We start from the raw sequence: 12,278 nt of genomic DNA, 5'->3' as shown, positions 1-12,278 counted from the left end.
ATCCACAATTGGCGTCAACTTCAACTATCTTTACTAACATTGCAGCCGGCCCCAACTATTTATTTTTTTCCTATTATTAAATATTTGGTTCAGTTTGAGCGCATCTTAATTATTCTACTGGATACATGTTATTTCCTATCACTACAAATATTAAGTAACTTAGATGCCAAGACTTTAGTAAATGAGAAAAACTTATCTAACATTTTTTTACCTCAACAAAATTTAAACCTTAATCTCTCGTGATTTTTTACCCGATATAGTACATCCTTATTCCTTGGGTGCAGCCGTCTCCAACTATTGATGCAACCTACAAACTCAGCTATGATATCTTAACACCCCCCCCCCTCCCTTGTTCTGGAAGGGGGTTGTGGGGCCCTCATGGAGAAGGCTCCCTACTAGTAAACGAACACACGCTTGTACACGCCTTAGCATGCTCTTATATACCCAAACATTTCAAAACTTGAGCAAAAACTTCCATGTTTTGATACACACTTGAAAATCAAATGGCTTCTTGGTTTGAAAGACACGCACTTCAGCAACCCAAAGAAATAGAAACTCCTCCAAGAAATTACAAGAATAAGAAGAAGAACAGAGAAAAGAAGCCAAAAAGCTTTGATGAATCCATCTTGATACCCCAAAATTCTCCAACAATTTTTGCAGCTAATAATGGTTACTATTCCGCATCCTCTGTTCCTCATTCCTACACTTGTACAAAAGAAAAAAAACTTTGTCCTCTTCCTTTGCCTTTACCATTGGATTCACCTCATTTCTCTACAAGATCAAGTAGTGGATCTTCCTCTACTTCATCTGATCAGTTCAATGATGACGAAGAACTAGCTCAAGACCACTTGTCATTTAGTCCATTCAGGTTAATTTGTTGAATATTTCCTCTTGTTATTGCCTTTTTCTGTAGAGGGTAAGTTATCTTCTTCTTCATTTCACATAACATATTATGGAAAATTGAACAGAAATAAATACAATGAGAGTTCAAAGTCTACCTCGCCTTGTACTTCACCAACATATCCAATATTGGTATGGGGAAAGATTTTGGATTCTCCCACTGGAAAACAAGAAAGTTGTAATCATCCGCGCCATCCTCTTCCTCTTCCACTTCCCCCAAATTCTTGTGCTAAATCAGTAGGGCAAGCTCTTGAGTCCAAATGGAAGAAAGGAAAGTTGTTAGGAAGAGGAACATTTGGGCATGTCTATGCTGGATTTAATAGGTATCTCATGACTTCCACTCATCCTATTTTACATCTTTGCTTCAACTTCTATGCTTCATAGTGTCAAAACTATTTATTCTTTATGATAAGTTTTACTTGTACCCTGATAAAAATAATTAAATTGTTATAATAATAATTATGTTAATCATGTAAAAATCTATACGATGTCAATGTGTATAAACTAAATATTTTCATGTTTATGTTCTTCAAGGTAGCTAGATATTGATAGTACCAATTTACCAGAATAGCTCGAGGGCTCATCAATGACAATGTTACTATTTAGCTTTGTGCACCGGGTTGTCTTTCATAAGCCATAATTCAGATGTCTTCATGAAAATGGACCATTTCTCAAAGAGCATAAATAACAATAGAGAAGAAAAAATGAAGAATAACAAAGAAAAATATGAAAGAATGGAGAAGTGAGACCTAACTAATAGCTATAACTTTGTTTCTGTAACAGCGATAATGGACAAATGTGTGCTATAAAGGAAGTAAGAATCGTCTCCAATGACATAAAATCAAAAGAACGTCTCAAGCAGCTGACTCAGGTCTGTATATTTTATACTCAAACAAGCAATTTTAGGTGGTCTTTCATGATATTTTTTTTAACCAAATCTGAATTTCTTGGTTAAACAGGAAATCACATTGCTCAGTCAATTCTCACATCCAAACATTGTACAATACTATGGAAGTGAATTGGTATGACCCCTTTTGTGTTTTTTAATATTATACTTAATTAAAAATAGAACAAGAAAAGTGATAATTGACAATCTTGTTACAGAGAGGAGACAAATTGTCTCTCTACTTGGAGTATGTCCCTGGAGGATCAATTCTCAAACTAGTTGAAGAATATGGTCCTTTTGAAGAAAAAATTATCAGCAGCTACACTCGAAAAATTCTCTCTGGACTAATCTTCTTACACGAGAGAAACATCGCACACAGGTAAAAAATAAAGCTAAATGATATTATCAGAAGAATATTTGATCAATATTGGTATTGTACACTGTGCTCAAAGGTAATTTGTTACTTGGCAGAGATATTAAAGGAGCAAACATACTAGTAAATGCTAAAGGTGAAATCAAGCTTGCAGACTTTGGAATGGCTAAACATGTATGTACATATGCAGCAGTAATATATGAACCAAAAGCGTAATCATTTTTAGCAGAATCCCAAGTTTTGATTTCCATTTTATAAAAAGGATATTTTAATTCGTGTTTATATTTGATTTTCCAATCTCAGATAAAGACATGTTCTTTGATGACTTCTTTCAAAGGAAATTCAAATTGGATGGCTCCAGAGGTAATTTTCTCAAGAATTTGTTAAATGGTTTATTCCAACATCTTTTTTCTGTTTCTTATTTCCTGAAACCTTTCTTGTTTCCAAATACTATTATATCAGGTAGTACAGGATGCAGGATGTTCCAGTGTTGCTGTAGATATTTGGAGCCTAGGTTGTACTGTTCTTGAGATGGCAACAGCTAAACCTCCATGGGGACAATATGAAGTATGACATATTTCCTTAGCTCTAAAACGTTTGTTTGACGAAATTACCCAAAAAATGCCAGGACTAAATATAACCTTTTGACTACTTGGACAAAGGGAGTACACACATAACACATGCGCAAATTTTTTTCTCAACTTTCATTTTAACAGTTCCATTTCTCTTTTCAAGAAAGCCTGCTCAAATATCGGGGTTGTGTTTGTTCTGAAAGAATAATACTATGGATCATGATATAACTGGATTGTGCAAATTTTTATGTGGGATTGACAGGCAGCTGCATTATTCAAACTGGCAGATGGCAAAGACAGCCCTGAGATTCCCAGGAACCTCTCAGATAATGCAAAGAGTTTTCTGAAACTTTGCCTGCAGAAGAATCCAAGACGCCGGCCCACGGCTGCTCAGCTGCTACATCATCCATTTGTTCAGGTGTAGTTGTGAGAAAGAGTAGGTCACACATCTTGATGAGAATACATCACTAATCAGCCAATTTAACGGTATGACTGGAACTTCTTGTTCTGCACTTTTGAACGTAAGAAAGAAGTAGGACAGGATTGACAGGATTGGTAATGTTTGCGAACGTGTTGCAGGTTACAGACACGACTGAACAAGTTGCTCGCTTGGATCTTAAAGACCGGTTGAGCAAGGCGATAATGAACAAGAGTTGCTATTCAAACTATAGCAAGATGGGAAAGAACTCGATTGGAGAAATGAACCTCAAGAACTAAGCCAAGACATAACATCCGATATATCATAAGATATTTTCAATACCAGTATAGACACCAGATTCATAGACACATTACTCAAGATTACTGGGAGGCATCAACATAAAGGCATTTTGTGCACACAAAGAGGAGCAGAGACAAGAAAGTGATATAGATAGTCTTTTTTTCACCTTTTGTCAATTGTTAAATATGATAAAATTCAAAATAATCACTCATTGGTAAATTTTCTTCGCCAGCATTTCTCTAAATTATTTTTCCTTCCAAGTCTTTCCAGGTAGAATATATGTCTTCAATCATATAAAATGCAGGTTGTCGCCAAGGAAAATTGTTCCAACCTTAAAATGAATATTCTTTAAGATCAGCCTTCGAGTCTCCAAGTTCCAGGTCTGCCATACATTCTTCCACTGTAAGTGGAGGAAGTTGCCTAGTTTTTCGCCTAAGATTATGCTTATGCCAGTCACTCTTAAAATGCTCTCTGTATTCTTTTGAATCTCCCACAACAGCGTTGCAAGTAGTGCACTTGTTCAGTTTTACTTCACCCTCGGAACTCCCAGTTGTGGCAGGTTTGTTCAGTTTTACTTCTCCCCTAGAATTGCCACTTTCTGAAGAAATGGTCTGCTTTTGCATTTTCTCACTCAGCTGAAGGACAGAACCTGTAGAATCCTTCCGTAAACTTGATGGCTCGTCCTCGTGATCATCGTACTGATCAACAAAGGTATCTCCTTCCACATGTACATTGACTGCAAGAATTTCCAACCTCCCCTGTAAATTCCTGATCAAGGCATCACAGTCCCGGAAAAGACTAGGTTCAATCTCACAAATCTGAAACACAACAAGTAGACGGGTAGTTAATTACCATGAAACAAACAAATGCAACTGTGCTAGTTAACAGCGCATGAGAGCAAGCCTGTCCACTCAATCAAAGATATTAAAGTGCAGTTTTGACCTAAGTATACGATGCAAAATTAGTTTGGCCACCTCAAAGCATTCATATTCTCATCACCCATTAGTTTGGTGACCAGGATTCAAAAGGTTCCTCCAATTCTTATTAATGGACGACACCATTCGACTTGTACAGATGGCACAAACTGTGCTTGTTGAAGTTCATTAAGCTTTAGAATAAATAAAATGGTATTTTCATGAATGAAGCTCAAGTGGGTTCAAAGGAGAAGAAGAATAAAGGAAGAAAAAGTGAGACCTAACGGCTACTCTTGACGCTTCCTGCTTCTATTGATAAGCAAGAATACAGGGAGCAGTGTGTTTTCCAAGAGAAAAGCCTAATGAAACGACGACGCCCATGGGGCTTCAACTGAAAAGTGAAAAGCTGAGCACACAATCTATTAAAACTACAATAACTCTAATACTAACTCAAGAACTCAATTACACATCAAAAGAATGTAAAACAAGGCCCTAAAGAGGTAACTTCAATGCAAAAAAACATTTTTATTTTCGATTAATCAACATAAAAAAAATCATTTGCAACATTCAAATTTGTATTTAATTTGTTTAGAACCATAATGACAAAGTAGAAAATCATTTCCAAAAAGAGTAATAAAGTAGAAAAAGAGAAGACTAACAAAAGTAGCAGATGAAAAGAACTTGCATACTAAGCAGAAGAAAAAGAAAAGAAACATTTAATGTTTGAAGAAGAAAAAGAAGAAAGAAATAGTAAAAGGAGCAAAACAACTAGTAGAATATATTTAGAAAATACAATCATTCAACATCGTAATTTTCATTGGCAATCATGAGAAAAACAAAAATATGGATGGTATTGCCTTACACTAGTTTGGGTCGCCATCAAAGATGATAGGGCTATAACTCATCAAAATGCCTATTCATAGTGAGTGTAAAAATTCCATGCAACGAGATAACTTTGACCCCACTATGACAAGCATTTCTGATTGCATTCAATAACCTACTATTCGGCTAACTCGGTTATATTACATTGGTAGCAACAATTTTTTTTCAGGGTGCTTGCCCAGGTAAAGACACAACTGTAAACCGGAAGAGTTACCTGCTATGGCTTGTAGGATGTAACAACCAGAAATGGCAGAAGGAAAAGAAAGAAAATGAGGTTAGGACTTTTAGTGAGAGGAGGGATACTTTGGAAAATACAAAAACATGCAAGGGATAATAAGGTGATCTACTTGGTCAAACCAAAATAGCTCTAAAGCTACAAAGCCATAAGTTGGGAATATCCTACTTATGGCTTTTGGTTTATTTTGGATGGTCTTGACTTAAAAGCACTTTCGGTGTCTGCCAAACACAAAAATAAGCCAAAAGTGCTTTTAAGCTGGTTTGACCAGTTTTTAAGCCAATTCAAACACCCTCATACTCACTGTTTAGGCCATATTTAATGAAACTGGCTTCTAAAGTCAACTTGGATCAATGGCCTTCACGGCTTCACCATAAAGGAATAACAAAATGTTCATAGGGAAATGTAACTCTAACAACCAAGGTCCTGAATAGATTAACGATATTGCAACTAATTATTACCACAAACGACTATGCACAGACCTGACTGAACAATTCCTAAGATATTCTAAGCCGTTGACAAGTTTCAATAAGCTTTAGCCTTTGTAAACCAACTGTTAATGAAAGACATTCAACATTCATCTTTGATCTATAAGAAAGAACAGAACCTAATATTTATGTCTACCAAGTATCACTAACACATGTTGTTAAATAGAATCAACCACATGGATATTATGCTGCAACAAAAGCAATTATTAAATGATTTAACAACTGACAGTTAATGAAGTTGGCCACGTCATTCAAGGACCGAGAATCTGAACTAATGAAACAGGATGATAACTTCTTCTTTTTTTATCATGGTAAGAAGAAAAAGGATGATAACTGATAACATGAACAACCTAAAAGATCTCATACAACATCGTTGACACCCACAAATACATATAACCGGAAGTCAAGAGAATGAGCCACAAAAGGGCATGAGAAATGGATTAAATCTGATACGTGTTTTTTTTCTTACCTCTCTCTCTCTCTCTCTCTCTCTCTCCCTCTCCTAATGTATTTTTCGAGCTCGGCTGTTCCTTCTAATTGAGCTCACTTTCAAAGGTAAATTTGAATTAAGTGGATGGAGAAGACTCATCAATGCTACCACAGTTGATTGATTATAAATGATTTAAAATCACACAGAGCATAAGGGAAGTAGATGCATTTACTTCTGCGGTATATCAGATTCCTGTCAAATTCATAGGATTAAAAGAATTTGTACTTGGGATATCAGATGCATGTATTTCCAACAGAAAGAGATGGGATCTCAAATTCTATAGAAATCACTAGTCTTAGCTCCAGGATAGATATATTTAGAATGAAATGTTTCGGTGCAAGTATTATTTATTGTTCGATTTCTTTAATATTCTGAAGGTAGGAGAGCATTTGGATAAAGATAACATCCAATAATAGTTAGTACAGTATGAGGCGCCAAATGTAGATGTCACTTACTATGGAGTGCTGACTTCCAGATTCTTCTCTTGACACAATGGAGGCATTCCATTCCTTCAGTTTGTCCAACACGGAAGGGCTCCTCTGTTCCGGTACATGTATCCTCAGCCTCATGGGAGCCCGTTTAATGGGGTAGTGCTTTTGAAGCTCCCGAATGACCTCTAGTGCCTGCAGAAGTTAATAAACAATTTGCAGGACATTAAACCTAAACAACTAAAAAACGAGTTTGAAATCCTCGCAAGAATAACTATAGCTGTTACCTGTTTCTTTGAGCTGCTATTTGGATCAACAGCAAAATGGATTTCATGCATCAGCCGCTCAATCATGCTAATTGTATATGGACGCTGAGTTTCAGGGTTGATTGTCTTCTGCATAACTATAGTAGCAATATCCCTGAACTGGCTTGAAAACTGTGATTCCCTCTCCTTTCCTGCAACTTGCAGCTCTCCTTTTCCCTCATTTCTGCTTCTTATTTTCTTGTTCAGCCGTATTAAGTGTTATCGGGTTGGTTGGCTCGAGTTCGGAAAGATTTTGGTAAGGTTTGGGGCACTTATAGCCTGTTTGGCCAAGCTTCTTTTTAGCCAAAAATGCTTTTTTTTTGCCAAAAGCACTTTTGGCCAAAAATTGAGGTGTTTGGCCAAGCTTTTGGAAAGAAAAAAAGTACTTTTGAGGAGAAGCAGAAGTAGTTTTGGAGAAGCAGAAAAAAGTAGCTTCTCTCCAGAAGCACTGTTTTGAGAAGAAGTTTTGAGAAAAATACACTTAGAAGCAGTTTTCTAAAACTTGGTCAAACACTAATTGCTGCTCAGAAGTGTTTTTCAAACTAATTAGCCAAACACAAACTACTTCTCACCAAAAGTACTTTTGAGAAAAGCACTTTTGAAAAAAAGCACTTCTCAAAATAAGCTGATTTTTGCAGCTTGGCCAAACGGGCTATTAGTGGCACTTATTTAAGCAGCTCACGTTACTAGATATGCTCAAACAACTTAATGGATAATCCATAACAGCTTGAGTGATGTATCTAATAATGTGTAAGAACAGTTTAAATGATTAAACCATAGGAAGGGTCCTTTCTATATCCGACAAATCACAAGCAGCGACGGAGCTACCCTCGTCCAAGGAGGGTCAATTGACCCCATTGCTGGAAATTACAGCCTAGGGTCCAAAGACTTTTTATTTATACATACTATATGTTGAATCCCCTTGGCTTATTCATGAGTTTATTTCTTTATATTTTGACTATCCTTAGTGTAAGCGATTGCAAGTTCTGAAGTTTGTGACACACCAATCAGTTTACATGAATAAGTACTTTCAGTGTTCTAGGGAAAATAATCATGCTATTTAGTGCAAGTTATTTAAGCAATTTACACGTTAGGCATGATTAAACCAGCTACCTTCATTATATGTTTAGAAAAAAATGGAAAAATACAAACCTCCAGGCAGATTTTGGACTGATCATCAGTTCCAAAAGCAGCAATCAAATCTTTAGACTTAGCAAGTACACCCTTAGACACATTTGAGTATACAGTTTGTGACTGCAACACTTCATCCAAGTCTTTCTCTCTACACCACAAAAAAAAATTCCATATTCGTTATAATAATTCTATTTTTTTTTTCTAAACATACAAACTTTATTTGCACAAATTCAATGAAACGAGGTCTTAAAAAGAAAGAGGAAAAAAGAAAACTTACACGCCAGAACGCCATGAGAGGACTTTATTCTTATAACAGGCGATTTCAAACCGATTACCGTGCTTCTTGAGACGCACAACGGCGACATTCGTAAGTCGCTTTTGGCCTATCGGCTGTACCAGTGTTTTCGACATCTCTATCGTACTGAAAAGTATTTGCTTCTATTTCGTCTGTGCTTCTGGTAAGTTCCTCGAGGTTTTGTTTAGGGGAAAAGGCAAAACGGCAGCGGAAAGCAGAAGAGTTCTCTTCCAAGTTAAGCCCCCAATTTTGCACATATTTATGTATTTGGGCAAATGTGATTTTTTTTCTTTTGGGAGGGGGAAAGGGGGGGGGGGGGGTATGTTTAGAAATTAGAATTAAGTTTTCAAAATGCAAAATACTTTCTATTTAAGTTTGAATCATAAAATTACATCGTCATTTTTGGATTCTGAATGCAGAGTAAAAATAGCTCATTTTTTGTTGGCTAATTGTATTAAACATTTTGTGCTGGTAGTTTGGCAGTTGGCACTAATCGGTTCAATCCCACTCCCACCAATGATCTATAGAGTGTAATGTAGGAGTGTAGGACTGTATTAGAGATACGACAATCTTAGTAAAATACCTGTTTCTCTAAAGGACTACCTGTTCATATACATTTATCATCTTTATATTATTATATGGGGTAAAATTGGTTTATAGTAAATGATCGAATGATAGCGTGATACGTGAAACCGGAGACAGGCGGAAAATAAGTTGAGTAAGAACTAAGACCGGGAACAACAGTTGCAGTTGGAATCAGATAGACCCCGAAGGGAGCATAATCAACGTGAGTGAGTTGAATGTTTGTCACCAGATGACATTTAATGAAGAATATTCCCCAGTATTAAACAGGCAGTCGTTGCAGAGAATTTTGGCATTCATGGCATGTCGTTACATATTCATCAATAGCCCCATTTATTATCACTTAAGAGGGGTTTGATCCTAGGATCAGACATATATGTCATGACCCGCCACACCATCATGCCACATAGGTGTCACTTGGCATATATTTTTGCCATATGGAAGGGTTACATAAGTTAGGGGGCTAGATTTTGGCGGAATATTCTAGAACTATGGAGAATTTCCTTGGAAATGTTCTAGATATTTATGCACTTGTAGGAAGGTTCTAGAGAAATATAGATGTTTCCTTAGGAAGACCCTAGAACCCTATAAAATTATTATTTGTTAGAGAAGGACTTATTTGTAAATACGGAAGGACTTATAGAACAATTATTATTTACATACTAGCCCCTAGGTGATTAATATAAATAGGGGGCATTCATTTGTAATTCATCAACCAAGCAAACCAATCAAGTTCTCTCTAATACAAAAGCATCCTTTGGCAATTCTCATGTGTTCTAACATTTCTTAGTGATCATGAGTGTAGTAGAGTTGACTTGGCATAGCAAGAATGTGAGCAAGTTATGCAAGATCGTGAGTGAGTTGCCAAGTGCCGCACGTGCACTTAGTTTAAGACTAAGGACGTGACATATAGCTATAAATAGTAATTTCAACAACCATCGTGGGGACACGAAAGTATTGGCAAAACTTATGTTACATTCTATTCTCAAGCTAAATAAGATAACTTTATTTGTTTTTGCATATTGTTCTTATTTCTGTCCTCGGAAGCATCGCTCCCGGAGCCAAGCCTGCCATTTCCTTTGATTTTAACACTAAGTCTTATTTTTAATCTAGTCTATTTATCATTTTTGGATCAAATCAGTTCGCTTGTCTATGAACCACGTAACAAATTCAATTGTACCATTTTATGGATAAACAGTTTGGCGCCCACTATGGTGCATAGACAATTGCGTAATTGAGTTGATCCTTATGTTTATTGCTAACTTGTTTGATTCTTTGTTTCTTAGCAAAAAATAAAAAATGATAGCTAACGATGTCAACATCGCACACAACGTTGAGGCACATGAAAATCTCCTCAGCACGAAAATTCAATCAGCGATATCCGCAATGAAGGGGGACGAAGCAACCCCGATCCATGGAGGACAATACCTGCGGCATGTACGGGAGCCAACTCCCAATGACGCAGCAGACGAGCACATCACGAAAATAGTAAGGATCTTGAGAGAGCAACAGAACGCCATCATAGGCCACCTCTCAAGGAAGGATCAAGTCATGACGGAATTAAAACAAGTGTTATCAGGCGCTGCCAATAACACAAACGAGAGAGGTCTGGTTCCTCCCAGCACTCCTGCAAATCAAACGGCTCAAAGAGTTGCTAACAACACCCCAAGGGGTGAGGTCGGTTTCAACGATGCTGGGGGGCCGGTAGCGGGTCTGGTAATGACAACGGTAATGATCCCTTCAAAATCGAACTCATGAGATTCATGAGCGAGATGAAAGAGCGGATAGATCAGAATGCGAAGGAGTTTCATGCCCGAATGGACAAGATTTCGAGCATACCACTAGTTTTGAAGGGCCCGGATTCGAAAAAATATACTCAGTTGCTATTTAAATCGAGCGCAGCACCGAAGTTAATCCCAAAGAGATTCAAGATGTTGGATATAACAAAATACGATGGCACTTCAGATCCTCAAGAGCACATCACAACTTATACAACGGTGGCGAAAGGGAAAGACTTTGCTCAACATGAGATCAAGTTGGTTCTGCTGAAAAATGTTGGAGAAACCCTCACGAAGAGGGCCTTGACATGGTATTCACTCTTACCGGAATACTCAATAGATTCTTTTAAAATGCTCGCAAATTCATTCATTAAGGCCCATGCCGAGGCCAGAAAGGTCCAGGCCAAGAAGGCGGACATATTCAAAATCGCACAAGGAGAGACTATATTGCTACGGGAGTTCATGATCAGATTCCAAAAAGAAAGGATGTTATTACCGGTCGTACCAGACGAATGGGCGGCTGATGTATTTACTAAAAGTTTGAACCCGAGGAGCTCTGAAGCCTCTCGAAAGCTGAAGGAAAGCCTGCTCGAGTTCCAGGTGATCACATAGGCGGATGGTCATAACTGTTATGAGTCAAAAATAAGGATAGAAGATGATCAGCTCGGTTTCCGACATCAACCAAGGGGCAGGACCGAGATGAGAACCAGGATAAATTCAAAGGCGATTTTGATGCATACCGGCGATCTTCTAAAGGTTGTTTCTTGCCTTACAAAAGAGCCGAGGATGCAGCAGCAAAGGGTTCCGATCCTCGAATAGTTTTACTCCGAACAAAAGAACCGACTGTGGCCGGAACAACAGATCGTTGCAAGAAAAAGAGAAACCGAGAACCCGAGATTCTACATATCCCATATTATCAAATTACAATTTCAACATCATCGTAGTGAAGCCAGTGTCGGCGATGATGAATATCAAAGAAGCAAGATTCCCAAAGCCAATCAAATCTGATCCCAACCAGAGGGATCACAACCTATGGTGCGAGTATCATGGGACTCACGGGCACAGAACTGGGGACTGCCGGCATTTGCACGAGGAGGTGGCGACACTATTAAAAAATGTACATCTCAAGGAATTCTTGAGTGACCGGGCAAGAACAATTACGGCCGCAACTGAGACAACATAGAACCCTTGAAGATAGAATAAGACTCTCATCGGTTGACTATATACATGATTTTCAAAGGGAATGAAATCAATGGTGTAACCTTCTCGGTAGCCAAAAAGACAAAGGTATTGGTGAC

At 37.6% G+C, this 12,278-nt stretch overlaps 2 protein-coding genes across 2 annotated transcripts; one reads left to right on the top strand and one right to left on the bottom strand.

The window, feature by feature from the left end:
* Positions 1-462: 462 nt before the first annotated feature.
* LOC107821703 (mitogen-activated protein kinase kinase kinase 3-like) lies at positions 463-3,680 on the top strand. The gene is made up of 10 exons (XM_016648151.2): positions 463-868; positions 969-1,223; positions 1,684-1,771; positions 1,860-1,922; positions 2,005-2,165; positions 2,258-2,333; positions 2,463-2,522; positions 2,622-2,726; positions 2,994-3,217; positions 3,311-3,680. Exons 1-9 carry the CDS (start codon positions 504-506, stop codon positions 3,153-3,155), a joined length of 1,335 nt encoding a protein of 444 aa, XP_016503637.2. The 5' UTR covers positions 463-503; the 3' UTR covers positions 3,156-3,217; positions 3,311-3,680.
* On the bottom strand, positions 3,575-8,846 carry LOC107821704 (uncharacterized). Its single transcript, XM_075232967.1, has 6 exons — positions 8,603-8,846; positions 8,340-8,473; positions 7,754-7,755; positions 7,174-7,368; positions 6,914-7,081; positions 3,575-4,267 (listed from the first exon to the last, which is right to left on the bottom strand). Exons 1-6 carry the CDS (start codon positions 8,734-8,736, stop codon positions 3,782-3,784), a joined length of 1,119 nt encoding a protein of 372 aa, XP_075089068.1. The 5' UTR covers positions 8,737-8,846; the 3' UTR covers positions 3,575-3,781.
* Between the last annotated feature and the right edge of the window lie 3,432 nt (positions 8,847-12,278).

This window comes from Nicotiana tabacum, chromosome 16, assembly GCF_000715075.1.
Source record: "Nicotiana tabacum cultivar K326 chromosome 16, ASM71507v2, whole genome shotgun sequence".
Taxonomy (NCBI): domain Eukaryota; kingdom Viridiplantae; phylum Streptophyta; class Magnoliopsida; order Solanales; family Solanaceae; genus Nicotiana; species Nicotiana tabacum.
The sequence above is the reverse complement of the archived record's forward strand: the minus strand, read 5'-3'. Positions and strand labels throughout refer to the sequence as shown.

What these genes read in the sequence shown, in the direction of transcription:
- LOC107821703 (XM_016648151.2), top strand. Translation starts at nt 504, where the DNA reads ATGGCTTCTTGGTTTGAAAGACACGCACTTCAGCAACCCAAAGAAATA. An exon ending in GTCTCAAGCAGCTGACTCAG is followed by an intron (nt 1,772 to 1,859) that starts GTCTGTATATTT and finishes TTGGTTAAACAG; the next exon opens with GAAATCACATTGCTCAGTCA. An exon ending in CAAATTGGATGGCTCCAGAG is followed by an intron (nt 2,523 to 2,621) that starts GTAATTTTCTCA and finishes CTATTATATCAG; the next exon opens with GTAGTACAGGATGCAGGATG.
- LOC107821704 (XM_075232967.1), bottom strand. Translation starts at nt 8,736, where the DNA reads ATGTCGAAAACACTGGTACAGCCGATAGGCCAAAAGCGACTTACGAAT. An exon ending in CTCTCATGGCGTTCTGGCGT is followed by an intron (nt 8,474 to 8,602) that starts GTAAGTTTTCTT and finishes TTTGTGGTGTAG; the next exon opens with AGAGAAAGACTTGGATGAAG. An exon ending in ATAGCAGCTCAAAGAAACAG is followed by an intron (nt 7,082 to 7,173) that starts GTAACAGCTATA and finishes TAACTTCTGCAG; the next exon opens with GCACTAGAGGTCATTCGGGA.